Genomic DNA, 21,693 nt, shown 5'->3' with positions numbered 1-21,693 from the left:
AAAAAAGCCGTTTTTGTCCTCATTAGACCCTTCCAAAAAGGTGAATCTCCAGGTCTCACGGTGACCTGAGCTAAGGTTTTTTTGCTGTAGATACTTGTTCTTAAGAATTTGTATCCACATACCTTCTGATTCCACAGAGAGTCTGAATAGCCACTTGCTGAGCAGACACCTGTTCTTAACCTCTAAATTTTCAATCCCCAAACCTCTCTGATCCTTTGGCCTACAAATAATATCCCATCTAGCCAGCCTATATTTGGTCTTGATCTCATCACTCTGCCAGAAAAATCGGGATCGGTAAAAATCCAACCTTTTTCGCACCCCGACTGGTACTTCAAAAAAGGATAGAAGAAACATTGGCATGCTTGTCAACACTGAGTTGACTAAAACCAATCGTCCTCCGTAGGATAATAGCTTGCCCTTCCAGCAACTCAATTTTTTCTCAAACCGATCCTCGATACACTTCCAGTCCTTAATAGTTAACTTTCGATGGTGAATAGGTATCCCTAAGTACGTAAAAGGTAACGTGCCACCCTCACAACCAAAGAGTTGATTATAAGTGAGTTGTTCTGCTTTTGCGTCCCCAAAACAGAAGAGTTCACTTTTATAGAAGTTAATCTTCAGCCGAGATAGCTGTTCGAATAAGCATAATATTAGCTTCATGTTTCTGGCTTTTTTGAGATTGTGTTCCATGAAAAGGATAGTGTCATCCGCATATTGTAGGATGAAGACACCCCCATCTACTAGATGTGACACTAATCCCCCTATTAAACCTTTGTCATTAGCCCTCCTGATCATTAGCGCCAACATATCCGCTACAATGTTAAATAGAATAGGTGACATAGGGTCTCCTTGCCTAAGTCCCTTAAGTGTTTGAAAGAAATGACCGACATCATCATTTACTTTAATACCGACACTATACTTTTTTATAAAACAATCGATATGTTTTCGCCAAATCTCGCCAAACCCCTTCATATGTAGAGTTTGTTGCAAGAAAGACCATTTGACTTTATCGTAAGCCTTTTCGAAGTCTACCTTAAATAAGACTCCGTTAAGCTTCTTGGAGTGCAATTCGTGAAGGGTTTCATGTAGTACGACCACCCCTTCAAGTATATTCCGACCAGGCATGAAGGCCGTCTGCGAAGATTGCATCACAGAATGTGTCATCTTAGTTAGCCTATCCGTTTCCACCTTTGTGAAAATTTTGAAGCTAACATTGAGCAGACATATGGGACGAAATTGTTCAATTCGCGAAGCACCCTCTTTCTTTGGTAGCATTTGTTGGATATCGTGCTCTGGTGGTTTGCTTTATATATAAAACGGGGTGAAAGTCTTTTTGATAAATTAATAAAATACACATATAAGAAGCAACATAGTCCACAAGTAAACTTCAGATTCAAACCAGAAATATAGTTAATCATGAATTTAGTGCATCACACACACACATAATCCACTTTAGGTGTGTGCATCTACTGTGTTGGTAGCGGCTGACCATTTCTGTTCCGATTGCGAAGCACTGACAATGCTGTTTGGCTCCCTATAAATTCAGTTTCGTTTCCATTGCTCTTTTGATCTCTTTGCTCTTCCATTTCCTATTTTTCCTTTGCCCATGTCCATATTCATTTTGGTCATCTCCTTTCTCGTTTCCTCTTCTTTTTGCCCATGCTCACATTCATTTGGGCCACCTCCCCTATGTTCCCTGCGTTTTGTTGATATTTTTTGTAGCAGCTCATCAGCATGGCTGCCAAAAGGCAATAGGTTGTCACAATTCCAGTTAGAGTGAATAATCCCCCAAAACTTTCAAAAGTTATGGCGTCTGAACCATCAAGTGTGCCATCATTTTCATGGCTATTTTGATCTATCCATTTCTTTTCAAATTGAATGATTGTATCTCCTCCTGTTATGTTGTCTATTGCCCTCGACATTTCAGCAACTAGCGGAGAATTCTTGGGAAGTGCCTAATCAGCAAAAAAGATCATTGTTATAAGCTGCACGTGCTAACATATAATGTTCTACTGACAATATTTGACCATAAAAGCCTGAAAACACACCCCCATTCCCCCTTGATATAATAGTATATACCCTTCAGAGAATTATGGCAAAAGTTGCTTAAATAGCAGAAAAATTCCCGTAAATGCTTTCCGGCTTACTTTCTGATTTTTGTGCAGACGTTATGATTTACTCCCTCCGTCCGGAATTACTTGTCGCAAAAATGGATAGAAATGGATGTATCTATAACTAAAATACATCTAGATACATTCATTCCTCGGACAAGTATTTCCGATCGGAGGGAGTACTTACTTTAAAAGTTGTTGTAAAAAGGCTCAAAAGTCTAGTAGTCTGTTTAGTAAATCGAATTAGAGTTAGATGAAGTATTATCGATATTCTCATATAATGCAAATATGCTACTCCCTCCGTCCGAAAATACTTGTCATAGAAATGGATGTGTCTAGATGTATTTTAATTCTAGATGTATTCGCTTTTATCAATTTGTGGGACAAGTAATTCCGGGCGAAGGGAGTATTTGATTTAGAAAGAAAAAAAAGATAACCAAACACCTAGATATCTAAAAGTAAACCAACCGATAGAGACTGTTTATCATAATCCACTGCAATTCCGAACAGAGCCCAAGTGTGATGAACTACAAACATCAGCTCATGTTAAAGTTTCTGAGAGTAAATGTATGGATCTATGTTGTTATGTGATGTTTTCTCCAAGTCTCTTGCATATATATTGTCGTGTATGGTAGTTAAACTTACAGAAAATGATATTGTGTTCATTTTGCTATTAATTTCCTTGTCTGTCCTAAAATTGCATAATTCCATGGGACGCTATTAGATAGCCATAATATCCATTTATGATTGATTTTCAGAACATGTATGTATATTTTACGTTTGAATTCTTATAATGCAATCTTGTGGTGACATGGTACTAGGATTAAGGGGAACACATAAGCATAGCATTTGCATGCCTCGGTAGCTATCTTTTCAAGAGAATAGTGAGTGTAGTTAAACTTACAAATGCAAAGCCTGCACTCTTGTAAATAGGCGCTACCATTGTGTAACCTTTGCTGTATTTTGCGAGAAAAAGTTTGATGTAGGGGACTTCATGTATAAATGCAGCAATGCTTCCATTAGAAAGAGCAGTATGGAAATCGTCAGGTGTAGCATAGGGCCTGATTTTTGATGTATGAAAACCAATATCCAGCAGTAGACCCTCTACATAGGAACCTTGGTGGAACCCTACATATTGCCCATTCTTCTGGAGTTCATGAACATCAGTCACCGTTGGTGAAAGTTGTTGTACAGTAAGCATTGATGCAAAGCTTGCTGTATAACTTGCTGCAAGTACCAGAAGAACAACCCTCCATACACGTAGAACGATTCTAGCTAGAAAGCGTTTCAGCTCCTCCTCTGCAGAAACAAAAATCAAGACTTTATTAAGACACTAAAGAAATCACCATGGATACTAATTCCCTTAAAAAAGAAGCAGAAAAAGGCATATTTTTTATTCTTTTAAGCTGGGATTAGTTCATTCCCTCCCTCTAACTCTTCATACTGCATTTGTTAAGCATTATTAGTTAGATAGATCTAAGTTATTTTGTGGTATTTTTGAAGATAAATTTAACTACAATAGTCTCGTAGAGATGTTTAGCCAGATCAGTGTAGTAAACTAGTAATCTTTGTTGTAGGAATTTCTTGATGCTTAATATTTTGATATAGTGCAACAAATGCTTTATCCATGCAATTGAAATGATGTTCAAAATTCTACAAAGACCCGAGAAAAAGTAATGTTTACTCAACTCTCTTCAAAAATGGATAATATCATAATCGCTAGTTGTTTGAGTGAAAAGGGAACATGAACATGTTCATTGCCAATTAGATGCTCCAGAACCCAGATAACAACTCCTGTGAAGATAAAGAATACGACGCTGCCAAACCACATCTCAGTGCTCAATGGTTTCAAGAAAAGCCACATGTCTGTATTCACGTTTTCCTTGACCGGAACAATCATCCCTACTCCAGAATCTGTGTATGCTACAGTGAAGTCAACATACAATGATCTATTGTATCTTCTAGTAATATCTGCAACCGCTATGTCATATTCCTGCAAGGTATTAATCAGATTTATATATTTTAGAAAAATGGGACATCTACATTTTAAGATTGATTAAACAATATAAGCTTAGTTGTTCAACAAAGAGAAATATTTTAGCAAGCAATAGAGTTTTGATTTGCTTTGCTTTGAAAAAGAAAATAAAATTAGAGTGAGCCTTTCTGGTTGGCATCATTTTTATCTATAGAATGAAATAATTGCGGCCTGAATGCATTACAAAATATTGGATGGAAATGTGGAACACAATTAATACATTGCAAAAATGTTTGACTACTCAGTTTTTTTTTACAATTTGGGGAATTGCGTTTTATGAATTACTTCTTACCTGAAGATAGACTTGATAAACAAAATCATTGTAGCTTCTGGAAATTGGTGCATCAGCAGTGTCAAATTCTATGTATTCATAAGAAAGCGGACGATGTAGCCTCTTTACTGCCTCCTCAAATATGTCAATTGAAAGGCCACTTGCTGTTGTTTCATTTGTGATAGGATCTTTGTACGTCTTAATAAACTCTGTAAATTCGCTTGAGCACACACCGACTCTAAGCTTCTTACCACCTGTTGGAATTTCCCAGCCAATTGGTATTTCGGTCGACTCTCCTGGCCAAATTACAGGATTTAGATCAAGCATTGAGGCTTGTCCTATTTTTCTGAAGTAATCTTTCTTTGACTTCCGTGAAAGTCCATTGATAGTCCAAAACCCAATTTCTCTCCAACCTCTCTCAACCACATTAATTATTTGGAACACCGAAACCTTAAGCTGTTTTCTGTCTGTAAGGTCAAAGTCACCACTTAAACCTTTGAACTTGTTTTGTACGATTGTTGTTAAGAGTTCAGGACCCTTGCTGGAAATAGGTATGGATTCCAAGCATGTGGAATTTTTAGTGGACCATGGTTGCTTAACTCTGTCACCGGATATCCCGACCTTTTCTACTGCCTGTGCCAATGCCCATATCGCGTCATAGCCCCATAGTCCAACAATGCTTAGTTTATTAAAGGGTGATTCACCTGGGTTATCATGTTGGTACATTCTATTCCACCTTATGGATAAGTTATCAAGTTTTTGTGATCTGGGAACATGATACCTTACTCCTAGAACACCATTCATTGCGTCAATGACACTGGGATTGAGTGAGTCAATGATGTTTGCCACTCCATTTGTAGTGATCCACGCAAATCCTTTGTTCATCATCCCTGCCTCCTTTGCCTTCGTAAACAGAAGGGAAGCCATACTGGATGACATATGAACAATAAATACCCGTGTTTGCATTGCTAGCAACACACTGAGTTCTTGTATAATGGCTTCGTTTGTTGCCGCCGAAGGGATGACACTGCGATACGGAACACGGGTATCAATTTCTTGAAGTGCATCTGTGAGGTATGGTAGGATGTCTCTTCCATAATCAGTGTCTTCATATACTACCACCACTTCTCTCCATCCACAGGCTTGTACAAGCGTGGCAATGCTTTTCACCTGAGCTGAGTCATCCAATGTTGCTCGTACAAAATACGGCATATTATCAGAAGCGAGGGCTGGGCTTGTTGCTGTGAATGATATTACGGGGACTTGGGTTACATTTCCAATATTAGATATGAACACAGCTTCTGATGATTTCTGGGGACCAATGATGGCTTGTACTTTGTAGCTCTCCAGTAATTCAATAGCTTTTAGAAGGGCACACGAACGAAATACTGGTCAAATAATCTGCAGTATCAACATCATAACCGGTTCTTTCAAGATAGGGAAAATGTTAAGAAGAACTTAGTTTTGGACCTTCCGGTTTTATTAGTCAATACTGTCTTTTTCAGTCTTGCCTCTATGCTCCCTTGACATGAAAAAATAGCCGAGTAATGCTAAAAGAAGCCAATATTCGATATAACAGACAACACACATCTGCAATGAAATACTCCCTCCGTTCCTAAATATAAGTCTTTTAAGAGATTTCACTAATGGTCCACACACGGAACAAAATGAGTGAATCTACATTCTAAAATATGTCTATATACATCCATATGTAGTTCGCTAGTGAAACCTCTAGAAAGACTTATATTTAAAAACGGAGAGAGTACAAAACTAACCTCTTATTATTTAAAATAGCAGGGGAGAGCCTCTACTGTTTGTTACATATATATTTAAATATTTAATGGTAATAGTGTAACACTATGACGTCATATTTAGAAGCAGATTTCGTTCATCACGAGATACAAGGCCAAAAATATTAACCCATTCACTCAGAAATATTAGCTGAGTTTCTCAGGCATTCTAACTCTTAGCAAACCTATAAGGAATGTTATGAGTACAATGTACTCCTTCCATTGCAAAATGTAGTGCGTTATTTTTTCGTGAAAGATGCTAAGCTTGTGTCTTGATAGATTGATAGAAAGAATTTGCAATTCTTATATAACATGAAAAATAGTTAAAAATTATAATCACGAGGAAGTGCGTTTGAATACGAATCTGAACTCCATTTGCATTAAATGTGACATAATCCACATATAACTGGATGGCCAGTGCATGTGTATTTGGACATGCCAATAAAAGCACCCATGATCGATCTTTTGACATGTCAAATGTCATATGTTTCGTTATGGAGGTAGTATTTTTCTATTTCCTATGGGATTTTATCATCGGTTTGTGGAGGTTTTCAATACTTGTTTCAATGATGCATTAAGAATGACAATTTTGCAATGTTTATGGACCACCTCTCGTGCTTTGTCGATCGGTCCTTTGTTCCACAACCCAAATACGCAGGAAAATCTCTCGCCCCGTTGTACCTTTTTTTACGCAGGAATGTTGGCATAATCCCACTAATCCCTCACCCATTTCCTCTCTTGAATCTGTTCTCTCTCTTCTACCGGCGACTCCGTGACCCACCTCATGCTGATCTCCCAATCCACTTGCGTTGCCCCCACGCCACCCAGATTTGACCCCCTCCACCGCACCACTCCTCGACATGATAGGTGTGGGATGGTTTAGAACTATTCCAGGGATCAACATTCTGATCCCTAGTAGTTCCCAAATATTGGTATAAAGATAATAATGTAGAGCCATAGTTCTAAACAAAGGAAGGCCACCATCAACAGTATCCCCTGTCCTATGCTCTTTTATATAGTGTGGTAAAATGATAGCAGTAATAATCGAGAGAGCCAAGTCGGAGGATCTTATCAATGAATTACTATTCTAAATCACGCCGATGATACCATTCTATTTATCGATCATGACATCAAGAAAGCAAAGAAAAAAAGAGCCGGAACTATTGCTTGGCACACTCAAGCAATTTTTTGCTGGTTTAAATTTATTTTTTTCACAGAAATGAGATCTCATATTTATGAAAAACTTCAAGAACAAACTTCTTAAATACACTTTCCGTTCTGAAATATCTGAAGTTCTAAATTTCTTCTAACTTCCTCAAGTTTGACCAAGTTTGTAGAAAGAATTACTAATAATATCCACAACATCACACATACGAGACTAACCAAGCAATAAACACCTCTATGTAGCTCAATATAAGTAAATAAAATACCTTTATTTGAAACTGTATAGTCATATTAGGAATTTAGCCTTTATTAAGGGAAGATTTATTTTAGAAAGTGTGGTTATGTCCATGAAGTCATTCATGAGGTTAAGAGGTCAGGTACCCAAGGGTTGGTTTTAAAACTTGATTATGAGAAAGCATACAACAGAGTTAGCCGGACATTTTTGTTTGACATGATCCAATCAGAGTGAAGTGCATTGTAGGTCCCTGAACTATTTCAGGGGTGTCATGTAGGTCCTCAAACTATGAAAATCGGCATGCAGGTCCTCAGAATGTAGTAGGTGTGTCATTTAGGTCCAAAATCCGTCCTATCTGTCGGATCGACCAGCTCGCGTCGTTGACCAGTGTCATGTTCGAAAGGGGGCCCGCAAGGTGAATATGGAAAAAAAATCATGACTTCAAAAATATACTCAGGGGTGATAATTTTTTAAAAAAAGAAAATATGTTCATGAATGTTGAATTTGAAATATGTTCCTGAACAAGAAAAAATGTTTGCAAATATGGATTAAATGTTCTCAAACCATAAAGTGGGAAATATGTTGGCGAAGCACAATATGTTAGCGAATATGGAAAAGATGTTTGTGACTTGAAAAAAATGTTCATGAAAGATGAATTTGTTAAAGCTATTAACAAGTTTTATAAAGTTTGCGAATTTAAAAATGTTCATTAATTTGCAAAAACATTTGGAGGTGAAACAATGTTCACGAATTTGAAAATATGCTTATGAATTAAAAAATCTTCATTAATTTGAATGTTCAAAGTTTCAAAAAATGTTCTCGAATATTCACGAACGTTTTTTGAAACCATGAATTTGAATTTATTTGGAGTGAAATGCATTTATCGTTCCCCAGAATTTATTTGAATTTACTTGCATGGCCGTTACCTTGCGGGCCCTCCTATCCGACGTGTCACACGTCAACAGCGCCGGCTGGCCAGTCAGGTGGGTTGGGACATAATTTGGACCTAAATGACATGCTTACCGCAGTTTGAGGACCTGGATACCGATTTTTATAGTTTAAGGACATAGATGACGCCCATGAAATAGTTCGGGGACCTACAATGCACTTCTCATCCAATCGAGAGGGTTTGGTCCTAAATGGATATCCTCGATTAAAACAATCCTGGTTAATAACACATTTAGTGTGAAGATTAATGATATAGTAGGTCCCCACTTTGTTGGGGGGGAGAGAGGTCTTAAGCAAGGGGATCATTTCTCCCCCGTTCTATTTAATGTACTGGTTGATGTTTTTACTAAAATGCTACATAAAGCGACAGCTCAACATTTAATTGCGGGGCTTCTGCCTTAGGTTATTCCAAGAGGTCTAGTCAGTCTGTAATATGCGGATGACGCTATACTATTTCCGAAGAATTCAGTGGACAAGGCCAGGAACTTTAAATGGTTATTATCATGTTTTGAAAACCTTTCGGGTATGAAAATAAATTTCCATAAGTTTGACCTTATGGCAATTAATATAGATGCGGAAATTGCTATAGAATTTGCCCAAATCTTTTGCTGTAAGTTGGGCTCCTTCCCTATCAAATACCTGAAAGTGGCTATGCACTTTGACAAACTTAAGAGACAAGATTTACAACCTATAATTGATAGGATCATTAAAGGCCTATCAGGATGGATGGAGAGATTTCTCATATATAGGGGTAAAAGTATTTTGTTGTTTGCTTGTATTATTAGCATTCTTGCCTATCTTATGGCCACGATTAAATTCCCCAAATGAGCTATTAATGCAAATAACTCACAAATGACCCACTTCTTTTGGGGGAACATGGGTGATCAACATAAGTACCACCTGGCTAATTGGGGTCTAATATATAGGAAAAGGGAGTTCGGAGGTATGGGTATTCCCAATATTAAGGAATTTAACATGGCTTTATTGGCCTCGTGGGGTAAACATTTCTATGATGGCTCTGATAAAGACCGGAAGAAGATCATTTCATATAAATATAGAGTGAATCCTCCCAACATTTTTGGGGCTAAGGGGGAGTCAGGCTCGACCTTTTGGAATAGTATCACTTGGGCTTTTGCTGCATACAAAACTTTTTATAGATGGAAATTGGCTAATGGGGAATTGATTAGCTTCTGGTATGATACTTGAGTGGGACGGTGTTAATTTGAAATTGACCTTTAGGAGATGTGTAGATCAAACTGGGCTAGATCTTGGGAATCAACTAGTTGAGCTAGTGTGTCGGTTTCCTCTTCTTAATGATATGGATACTCCTATTTGGACTCTAGAACCTAATGGTGTTTATTCAGTCAAGTCTCTCTACGCTGAAATTGATTTTGGTGGTATAGTATCTGCTATTGGTGACAAGTATGGAAGATGGTTTGAGAAAATTCATGTTTTTCTTTGGCTGTGTATAGACAATAAGGTGCTTACACGAGATAATTTGGCGAAATGTAGGCCAGTGAAAGTTGCCACTTGTTTATTCTGTGGGGAGGATGAATCTATCCAACATCTTCTTTTTTATTGCGTGGTTGCTCAACAATTGTGGGACTCTGTTTCTGAATTCTTTTCTAACTAGTAGAATTACTGGATTTGACGTTATGTTCACTTTGTGGCATAACCCCAAAAGGAATGTGCTCAATTTGGTTGTTGCTGCCTCCTTGTGGAGCATTTTGAAATTGAAAAATGAGTTTTGCTTTCAAGGCCGTACATGGAGAAGTGTCAAGTGCATTCTTGTCAAGTTGAGCGTTTATCTAAGCCAATGAAAAGTTCTATGCGCCGATGCATAGGCGGTGCTGCTACAATGCTGCATCGATCCTTCTACGGAACAAGCGGAGTGGAGATATACTTTGGATTGCATGGAGATGAAGCGAGAGATGCCATGGAGCCTGTTAGAATAAATCTGAGGTACACGGTCGATCCACCGAGGAACAAGCAATCACACCACGATGACGACACCGAGATTTGTTAACAAGGTTCGGCGAACTCGCCTACTCCCCAGGGCAATGACTACTGGCGCTCCTCCCCGAGATACCGCAACACCGGCCACCCGGGCGCCGGCACAAGCCGCCGGCTCCCCCTTGCGAGCCTGTTGCTATCTAGTCGTCATGGGTTACAACGTGGGGTGCCTCCTCATATATAATAGGCCAAGGGCACAACGTGTCCGACTACGACACTACATGTATCATACCCAAACTACAACACCAAGTCCATATGTAACCCAACTCGTACACAATATTCGACACAACTCTAACAAACTCCACCTTGGCGAATATTCTTCACCCCTTTGAATTTGTCCATGCGTCAAACTTTCATGTACTCCGAACTTGTGTTGTCTTCTTCGTAGCTTACCGAGAGCTACCTGACGAGTCTGCCCCAGACCCGCCGCCTCCGTGGGAATCTGCTGCTACTCCTGCAACTCCAGTCTCCGTGAATCCACCTGCAATAGTGCTTCCTTGCAACTTGTAAAGATGTGAAGCCGTCCTCGCTCCAATCATCACGGTCACCTCATCTTCCATGATTTTCATGGTCTTCTTATCCCGATCACAACAGAATACCATACCACCATCATGAAGAACTCCAAGCGAAATTAGATTTCTCCTTAGCCCCGGAACATGCCTGACTTCTCGAAGCATCCCCTCAACTCCGTAAAACATCTTGATTTTGATGTCACCTACTCCAGAAACACGATAACCAGTGTCATCGCCCATATATGATAAACCAAAATCACCAGACTTGTATGAAGAGAACCACTCCTTGTTGGGAGTCGCATGAAAAGAGCAAGCTGAATCCAACATCCACGCTTCACTTTTGGTTGACCGCCTGTCTGATACTACGAGGGTATCACTACTGCTGTCTGAGTCATCACTATGAGTTGCCATATTAGCACTTGACCCACCATTGAGCTCTGGACAGTCCTTTTTAATATGTCCCCTCTGCTTACACTTGTGACACTGTATTTTCTTTTTCTTGTTCTTCCCTGCCTCATATCCCTTCCGCCACTCTTCACCCTTGACTAGCAAACCTTCACCATAAGAGACTTCCACCGCATTCTTCTTTCTCATATGATAAGATAGAAAGGCCGCGGTAATATCCTCATTCTTGACGGTCTCCTTGTTGTGCGTCAAAGTAGTAATCAAGTGGTCATAGGATGATGGCAATGAACAAAGAAGCAGAATTGCCCTTTCCTCGTCGTCAATCGTCGCACCCAAGCGTGCTAGATCCGTCACGACTTGATTAAAGGCGTTCATATACTCCAGAAGATCCAACCCCTCTTGCATCTTCATCCCATACAACTTTTGCTTCAGATACACCTTGGTCGTCGCAGTCTTGGACACAAATTGACTCTCTAGCTTCTCTGAGATCTTCTTCAGCGAATTCTCATCCATCACATGATAAATAACCTAGTCCGACAGACACAACCGTATAGTTCCGGCTTTCCTCAACTATAACTCCTCGCAGTCCTCAGCCTCCATCTTAGCTGGCTTGGCTTCATGCAACAACGCCTTCAAGCATCCCTGTTGTGCCAAAAAATATTTCACCCTTGTCTGCCATAACCCAAAGCTTCCAGTCCCGTCGAACTTCTCCACCTCAAACCTGGTACCCACTGACGCCATGGTTCTTTGTACGGCTAACTGTATGAAAAAATACCCGAGTTATCCCCGCGATGCCGAAGTACACAAGCAAAACCCACGTGGTCTCACCTCCGTGCACTAGTAGCAATCCACCAAAATAAATTGGCCTTCCACGTGATCTACTCGTAAGCACAAATCTGGACGCTTGATGCTAATTGCTTTACCAAAGCGATGCTTTTCGATGTACTACTGCGTATCAATGGACTTTCTTTGCCGATTGATCTGCACTGCGTCTCGTCCACCCGCCGCTGCTTTTAACTTGCATGCGTACAGGTGCAGCTGTCCGGCTCGAACACGAGTTCAGAACAAATCCCGAACGGTGGTGTCCTGGCTGTACACGAGTTGTCCTGGGACTCGGTCCCCTTTTTCTTCGAACAAATCTCTTGCAGCGTTGTCTCCTGTGCCTGTACGGCTCATCTGCTGGCCATGCACGGGCCGCTGCAGCCCATTCCCTTCGGCCCTGTGCGCTGACGCACTGCCTGCGTAGCTCCCGCGTGATGCCGCCGCCTACACTGCTTCGGATTGGATTTGATCCGCCGCTTGTAACAACTGCTGGAACACCTCTGCTTAGTCGCTCCTGACAGAACTCATCAACGACATCTCGTCGATTTTCTTCCGCTCCGACTGCAACCGTTCCTGCAGAACTCCAACGATATCCACCTCCTTTAGATCAACATCCACTGCCTCATCAAACCTTGCTCTGATATCACTTGTTAAAATAAATCCGAGATACGCGGTCGATCCATCGAGGAACAAGCAATCACAACACGATGACAACACTGAGATTTGCTAACGAGGTTCGGCGAACTCGCCTACTCCCCGGGGCAATGACTACGGTCGCTCCTCCCCGAGATACCGCAACACCGGCCACCCGGGCGACACAAGTCGTTGAAAAACTGTTGGTTATGCACATGCTTTGAACTTATGATGGTTTCTTAGCTTTGCTCTTTTGAAACTGTAATGACTTAAGATTAGTGTTTGAGGGAAGGCCCGCTCTCAATTCACTCATGCCTCTCTTAGTAATTGTAAGGCTATGAGGCCTGGATCTATCGAAAAGGTGCCATAGCACCCGGGTGTCCCGACATCCGGTTATCCGGGGCGTCTAGTTTCTTAAAGATTCGAGCAGAGGACTAACAACAACAGGTCATTGGCGTCTGCATGTTAATTAAGAGCAAGTACAATGAAGCTGATTCAGCTGGCTATAAGGAATAAACTACTATAATTTTGTTTAGTTGGAGGAAAGAGAAAAGGGGAGAGAAGGTAAGCGGGATCTTAGTTAAGAGCCAGTTCTAGCACGTGCTCCTAGGCACTTTGTGAGAATGAAATGTGGATCATATAATAAAAAAATAGTACACTCTTCTAACCAACTATTATACAAGTTAGCTATAAAATGGACTATATGTGACATATGACAATGTCTTATAGCCAGCAGCTGACTATACTATTAACCATGCTTTAAGTAGTTGTTTTACATAGCAGAACAAAATCGGTCCTAGCTAGGTTGCAGGAGACGGAGTAGGTGTGACAGCACCGTGGTAGCCTGGCACACGGAGGTCAGGCCCTGCCGCAGTCCATTTTCTCGGACACTGTATTTGTCACAAGTGAGGACAAGTAACTGTACCAGTCACAGGTGAGTAGTGATACACAGAGAAAAGTAATGATAGCATACAAAAGAAAAGTGAGGAGAGAGAGAAAGTTTGAGGAACAAACTATTTGTTGTTCTTTTGTGATAGTCGATTTCTGAGGTTCTTTTCTTCGGGTTTGATTCAGTGGTACGGTGTTTCTGTTAAATAAATCATGGTAAGGTGAAACTTTTTGCTCATTATTGTGCCGCTCTGCAGTCATGGTGAACTTTGCTATCTATTTCCTTCGTTCCTAAATATAAGTCTATTTAAAGATTTCACTGAAGGACTACATACGAAGCAAAATAAACGAATCTACACCTTAAAATATGTCTATGTACATCCGTATGTAGTCCGCTGGTGAAACTTCTAAAAAAACTTATATATAGAAATGGAGGGAGTACCATTGAAGTCACAAGACCCAATACGTAGGCCCTGTTTGGATCCATGTGTTAGAGTTAGTTTAAGCTAGTTAGGGTTCAAATAACCCTAAAGTATTCAAACATGAGGGCTAGATTGGAGCTAGTTGCCTCTAACCCACCCAAAAAAGCTATCCCACCCAAGATGTGCTAATTTTAGCTAGTTGTGGTGAGGCCTACAAGAAAGTTACTTTTTCCCCTCTTATCCAGCCGCACCAGATCTGGCCACACCAGATCCGGCCACACAAGAGACGGTCACACAAGAGCCGGTCACACAAGAGTCGATCACATCAAATCCGACAACACAAGAACTGGAAAGTGCATTTAACCCTGTCATTCAAAAATCATCTTTGGCTAGAGTTAGTTCATGGTTAATCACAAGTTAAAAACTAACCCTAACCTCTAACCAAGTTAAAGTATCCAAACAGGGCCGTAGATGGCTAGAAGCTCTAGATATAGCCGTGTCAGACCAACAGTGCATATGCAGCTTACTGTTTGCGTTTTAAAAAATCACAAGAGTCTAGATCTCAAAAGTACTCGAACTAACGTGAACGGTTTCGATATTCGGGACATCCGAGAGCTAAAAATCCAGTCTCCGGATCTATTACTTTTAGCTACGTCCAGTTTTGGAGCAGTGTGGCGCTGAACTCTTGTTGGACTGGTTGCTTCATTCTATAAAAATGGGGAAGGCAAAACCTAATATGTATATATTACCCCGTTTATAAAATAAGTCTTTTTAGATATATTTCATTAAGAGACTACATACGAAGCAAAATGAGTAAATCTACATTTTAAAGTATGCCTATATTCATCCGTATATAGTCTTATAGTAAAATCTCTAAAGAACTTATATTTAGAAACGGAGGGAGCAGGAATTAAGTCCTTGGTTTTTCATAAATCCTCACAGCGTGACATGCTGCAGATCGATAGACACGCATACCTGCCGATGCAGCCTGAACATCACTGCCCACGGAGTCCATAACGTGGAGGGCGAGCTTTGTGCTGTAGTTCTGGTGGACAGCGTAGAAATCCTGGGCGGCCAACAGCACGCTGGTTCGCGCCACTTTCCCCACCAGCGATCCCAGGTCGAGGATCACCCCGACGTGGAATTCATCTGCTTTGCCGCTGCCGTTTTGGGCTGCGCCGAAACCGGCAATCAGCAGTAACAAGAAGAAGATGGATCGACGTCCTCTCTCCATTACCTGGGGCCTGCAAACCCTTTTCTTGTGCTGGGATGGTGCATTGCACGCGACCTCTTATATGACTCCACTCGTTGCTTCTCAAGGATGAACTGGAAGCTGCGAGGTAGATTCGCTGGTTTGTGACGGGCTTAGTTAGTTTACTCTTCCTCACTGGACTTTGGAGCTTCAGCCGGAGTTGGCGATGGATAAATACTATAGTAAATCCTTGCATGCATGAAACAGGAAGATGAAACAAGATGCATGACGGATGCTGTCGATGGAATCTATGCTCACACGATTGATCAACGCGTTTTGACATCTCCGAGGGCGGCGTGCCGACGTGTCTTTTGATCCTTGATTGATTTCCACAAATATATGAATTTCTGAAACATGCACAGTCTTGTTTTCACGGAGACTTAACTATACAGCTGCGTCGCATGTAAGTCTTCCCATGCCGCGATTAATGGCTTCTTCGATTCAAAGGGTTTTTAAAGGAATTTCAGAGGATTCTAATCCCTAGAAATTTTTGTATGTGGGTTGTTTGATTCATAGGATTGTGAACCATAGGAATTTTGTCATAGGATTCATTTGCACTAGATTTCATAGGAAATTTTCCATCTGCTTAAACCTCTTTGAAATAATCCTACGTTTTTCCTATGCACAATCCAACGCTTGTACAATCCTATAGGATTCAAGATGACATGTCACTTTAATCCCACGTTTTTTCTATTCCCGTGTTTTGGAAATCCTATGAATCAAAGAGGCCCTAATTCACTCTCTCTATCATGCATGCATGCAATGACGTCATAAAAAAATCTCTCTATTGCCTTGAAATCTAAAAAGTTTTATTTCTAAAATCGTCAATTGATATGTTTTCATGTTGGCTTTGTCGCAAGGAGTTGGTACGATTGGGCGGCGGCTGCGAGGGCAGTGTGCTCAACAGTTTGCACGTAGGGAGGTGGTGTCGTTGGACGTCATGATGGCGTCGACAGATGGCCGGACTGGCAAGGATGATGCAGATCTTTTTTTTAAAAATGGGTAAGCGGTTCGATGATGATTGCGGCTTCTAAACGCATGCACATGTGGTGTACTCTTTATGTTTGCTGCAACGACTATAGGTTCCGATACGTTATGTGGATGGATCGACGACAATATATGTTTTAGACATGAGGAGTGACATCACTCCCCAATTAAAGATGAGTAAGCGGTTCGATGATGATTGTGGCTTCTAAAACGCATGCACATGTGGTGTACGCTTTATGTTTGCTGCAAAGCCTATAGGTTCTGATACGTTATGTGGATGGATCGACGACGACACAGGTTTTAGACATTAGGAATGGCATCACTCCACATTATGAGTTTATAGGTGTGAGTGATGACTTCAGATGGCTTATGTCTATTCTTATCAAATTTTTGTTGAATAATTAATAAAGATGACTGTATGCATCGATTGATGCAGAGGTCGAGTTTTTTTTACATCCTTAAAAAAGTAGTCACTACTTCCTCCTCCATGCCCTGCCATGCCATGTACACACATCGTAATGGAAACTCTGATCCATGCTAAGCTACTTGAAAAAAGAACATCCGTCGGGTTTCATCCCTTTGTAAGTAGAGAGCCATGTGTATCCATGCTGTGCTACATGAAAAAAACATCCATCGGGTTTCATCCCTTTGCAAGTAGAGAGTCATGTGTATCCATGCTATGCTACTTGAAAAAAGAACACCCGTCGGGTTTCACCCCTTTGTAAGTAAAAAGCCATGTGTATCCATGCTATGGTACTTGAAAAAGAACATCCATATATGTTTCACCCCTTTATAAGTAGAGAGCCATGTGTATCCATGCTATGCTACTTGAAAAAAGAACACCCGTCGGGTTTCACCCCTTTGTAAGTAAAAAGCCATGTGTATCCATGCTATGGTACTTGAAAAAGAACATCCATATATGTTTCACCCCTTTATAAGTAGAGAGCCATGTGTATCCATGCTATGCTACTTGAAAAAAGAATATCCGTCGGGTTTCACCCCTTTGTAAGTAGAGAGCCATGTGTTCTTCCGCTGTTATAGGTGTGTTGCCAAGTGTTTGTTTACACGGTGGTATTATGTATCAAGGTTACTCGATTGTGATGTGATTTTGGAACATTGTTGTATCTTAGTTATCCCGATGCCACATCCGTCGATAAAAAGCAGGCTGTGATGTATCTTAGTTATCCTGATGCCACATCCGTCAATATCACGAGGGTCATCTTTTCTGATCTTATACCGCAATGCAGTGCATACCGGGCATTTATCCATATTCTCGTACTTCTCACCGCGGTAGAGGATGCAGTCATTAGGGCATGCATGTATCTTCTGCACGTCTAATCCTAAAGGGCAGACAAGCTTCTTTGCTTCATACGTGCTGGCGGGCAATTCGTTCTTTCTTGGAAGCATCTTCTTCATGAGTACCAGCAACTTTTCGAATGACGAGTCAGTCACACCAGTCTGTGCCTTCCACTTCAGCAATTCCAGTGTGCTACCCAGCTTCTTCTGGCCATCTTCAGAAGTTGGGTACAACAATTTGTTGTGGTCCTGTAACATCTGCTCGAACTGCAACCTCTCCTTTTCTGTGTCGCAACCTCGCCGTGCATCAGAAATGACCCGGCCAAGATCATCAGCGGGCTCATCCGGTTCCCGTTCTTCGTCCTGATCTTCTTCTTCATTGTCTTCCATTGCGGTATCAGCATACTCAGGGAACATAGATCGGTAGTTGTCATCATCGTTCTCTTCTTCTTCATCGTCGTCTTCCATCATAACCCCTCTTTCTCCGTGCTTGGTCCAAACATTATAGCCCGACATAAAACTGGACCGAAGCAGGTGGCTCTGAATGACTCTTGAGGAAGTGTAATCCTTCTCATTCCGACATTCAACACATGGACAAAACATATAGCCACCACCATGCTTGTTCGCATCGGCTGCATCTCGAAAAGAATGCACGCCTTCTGTGTAAGCGGTTGTGCGTCGGTCAACGTACATCCATGGATGGCTCATCTGCGTTATACGACAGTATATCAAATACAATCACGATCCTAAAAATTAGTACCGCACGGTCTAAACGAGGAAATATAGTTGCTAACCTTTTAGAATAAGTAGAAATAAAGAGGAAGAGGTTTAAGCGTGGCTCGGGCATCTTATATCGTAGTTGTGTTCGGTGAACTGAAGCGGCATCGCTCTAACACACATTTCAACAAACACCTCTAGTGCATCCAAAAAAAATGGAGAGCTAGCACACACCCACACTCTTCCATCCAAGAAAAATGCAAGGAAGAGGGGAGAGGGGGGCTCTGGCCAATATATATAGGCAGAGGACTTTAGTCCCGGTTTGAGACGCAAACCAGGACTAAAGGTGGCGTACATGCGGGCTGCACACCGCGTAGCCCTTTAGTCCCGGTTTGAGACACAAACCGGGACTAAAGGCTCCTTACGAGCCGGGACCAAAGCCTCGTGGGCGGCATTGCGATTTGGGGCGACGTGGCCGGGCCTTTAGTCCCGGCCCAGAGGGAGGCCGGGACTAAAGGGTCCAGGCCAAAGGCCCGTTTTCCACTAGTGACACCTAGCCTATTATTAGTTCGTCGTCTAAATGGGATGAAGATAGCCCGTGCTATCGTCTCTTACCGGTTGCACTCAATAACCAAAAGCTCCTTGAAGTCCGCATGAGTGAGTAATGATCATGTACTGATCCAAGCAATGGCTTTATAAACAACCTGTAAAAAATTGGTGAAATTTTTCTCATTAAATATCAAATCATTTCTAGTGTTTCATATAGCCCACAGTAATGCATATATTTATATGTGAATATATTTTGCTATAATTAATGTACATATAGGGATTAATAAATACTCCCTCCGTCCTATGGCGTAGAGGGAGTGTCCATATTTATTAGCCCAATAAATAAATAAGATACTCCTACCACACCTTTATTTGTAGCTGTGTAGTTATATTAGACTGGTCGTAATGGAAGTATCATATGTAGTATCATGCATGCCAACTAGACAATTTTAATGAGGTGGCATGAAATTAAATGAAGAAAAAGAGGGTTGAGTATCATATCATGATACCGTATCATATTAAATATTGTGCTACTATGTATTATGCATGGCAATAAATGACCTATTCTATGATACTAACATATGACACTATGCATTACGGGTGTAGTATCATAAACCAATATCATATGCATGATACTAGTACTCCCTCCGTTTCAGTTTACAAGTCCGGCACATGTACCTAGATTGTGAATTTAACCAACTTAATGAGAGACATATATTACACAAAATATACCATTAAAAACTTTAGATGTTCTATTTTATAATAATATAATTTTCATGTTAAACAATATATTTTATATAAGTCAAATTGACGACCTAGGTATACATATATGCCTTCTAAACTATGACGGAGGGAGTATGTAATACTCCCCATTACAACCAACCTTAAGAATTGTTGCTCACAGCTTAAACACAGTCCTTGGAACATAGTCCTTGTCACACGTACCTGCTGATGCAACCCGAACATCACTGCCCATGGAGTCCCTAATATGGAGAACAAGCTCTCTGCCGTGGTTCCGGTGGACTATGTGGAAATCTTGCGCGACCAGCAAGACGCTAATCCGGAAAACTTTTCCCACCAGCAATCATGTTAGAGTTGTGCCGAATATTATTGTACGAGGTAGGTTACAGTTGAACTTTAATTTAAACTATGTGTAGACAAGGTAGGAGTCGTGTCCTATTAGGACACCTATACCCCTAAGCCTCTTATATAATAAAGAGTTAATTGGATTCATGTCACTGCAACTTTCATGAGTTGGAAAAATGCCATTACAAAAATCAAAGTTGAAAATATGCCACTACAACTTTCCCATCACTCTATCTATGCCATTTTATCTATTATAGGTCCAAATACTGCCCTTATACGCCTCGTATTTGTTCACGTAGCTCTATAGGGCTGGACGCACGTGCGAACAGAGCCGCATACTTGCGTGCTCGCCTCGCGACCGTGTGTTGCGTCTACTGCGCGCCTGTGTTGGTTGCCGCAGGTGTCCCATGGTGCCACGCTGTTGTACGACTTCACCTGCATGCTGCATCCGTCATGCCGAGCTCCCTCCATCGTTCGCCGGCCCGCTACCGGCTCGATGCTGTTGCCGCCCAGCCTACAGTCTGTAACGAGCCCCACAACCTTCGACATGAACAAGTTCACGACCTCCACCGGTTCAAGGGTTGCAAGAACTCGAGCTCGACAAAGTCAATGGCGAGCCCGACCACCCAGCGCCGCTGGCGTGCTCCAGGACGTCCCTGTTGTAGGAGCTCGAGGTGAACCCTGCCGTGCACAAGGTCGCCCACGAAGCCAAGCTCGCCATGCTCTGTCCCTATCGCGAGTGGAGCGGCGGGAGGACGCTAGACACATGGGTATTATGCGAAGACGTCGCTCCGTGCCACTGCGGCCGAACGACAGAAGCGGACGCCCCATGCTGCATTACCCATCCCGAGCTCCTCGGTCGTTCCCCACTACCTTCTCGACGGTTGTGCTGTCAGCTGCCGTGTGATGCGCACTTCCTCAAATCGCTTCCCATTGTGCAGAAGTCGCTACTCCTCAAAGCGATGTCAGCAACAACCTTGGACAGGTCGCCGTGAGTCCTGCCAGTTGCTTCCTTCTGTTAGCAACAGCCATGGAGGTGGGCGTGATGGGCAAGCCGCGGCTGAAGAGGTGCCCAATGCGGGTGCTGATTCCCCAACCCAGTAATATTGGAAATATACACTGAAATACAAGTATTATTTGAACGGATATTCTCTTAAGTAAAGAAAATGGCATATGTAGAGGTATGAGAAAGTTGTAGTGGCATATTTCCAACTTCAGTTTTTGTAATGGCATTATTCCAACTCATGAAAGTTGTAGTGACATGAATCCAATTAACCCTATAATAAAAGGGTAGACACGATGTAACATATGCCAACATAATAGCACATGTATGCGGGGGATTCAACAATGTGTGCCGGCGCCCGGACGACCGGGGTGCGGTATTATTGTGACGGTGTCACGGGGAGGAGCGCACGTCACTACAAGGAATATGCTAATACACGACGCTATTTTTTCGTCGCTACATCATCACGGTTTTTAATTTACGATCTCACGACGAAAAACCAAGCGTCGAAAACGGAGCGTCACAAATGAACAACAGCGACGTTTTGATCGAAA

General features: G+C 41.6%; 1 protein-coding gene across 1 annotated transcript; it reads right to left on the bottom strand.

Moving 5' to 3' along the window:
- Window positions 1-1,625: 1,625 nt before the first annotated feature.
- On the bottom strand, window positions 1,626-15,483 carry LOC123396926 (glutamate receptor 2.8-like). The gene is made up of 5 exons (XM_045091686.1): window positions 15,225-15,483; window positions 4,439-5,778; window positions 3,801-4,104; window positions 3,016-3,410; window positions 1,626-1,955 (listed from the first exon to the last, which is right to left on the bottom strand). The coding sequence occupies exons 1-5, from the start codon at window positions 15,481-15,483 to the stop codon at window positions 1,626-1,628; spliced, it is 2,628 nt and encodes an 875-aa protein (XP_044947621.1).
- Window positions 15,484-21,693: the final 6,210 nt, after the last annotated feature.

The sequence above is a fragment of the Hordeum vulgare genome, chromosome 5H, assembly GCF_904849725.1.
Source record: "Hordeum vulgare subsp. vulgare chromosome 5H, MorexV3_pseudomolecules_assembly, whole genome shotgun sequence".
Classification (NCBI taxonomy): Eukaryota; Viridiplantae; Streptophyta; class Magnoliopsida; order Poales; family Poaceae; genus Hordeum; species Hordeum vulgare.
This window is presented reverse-complemented; position numbering and strand designations above follow the sequence as displayed.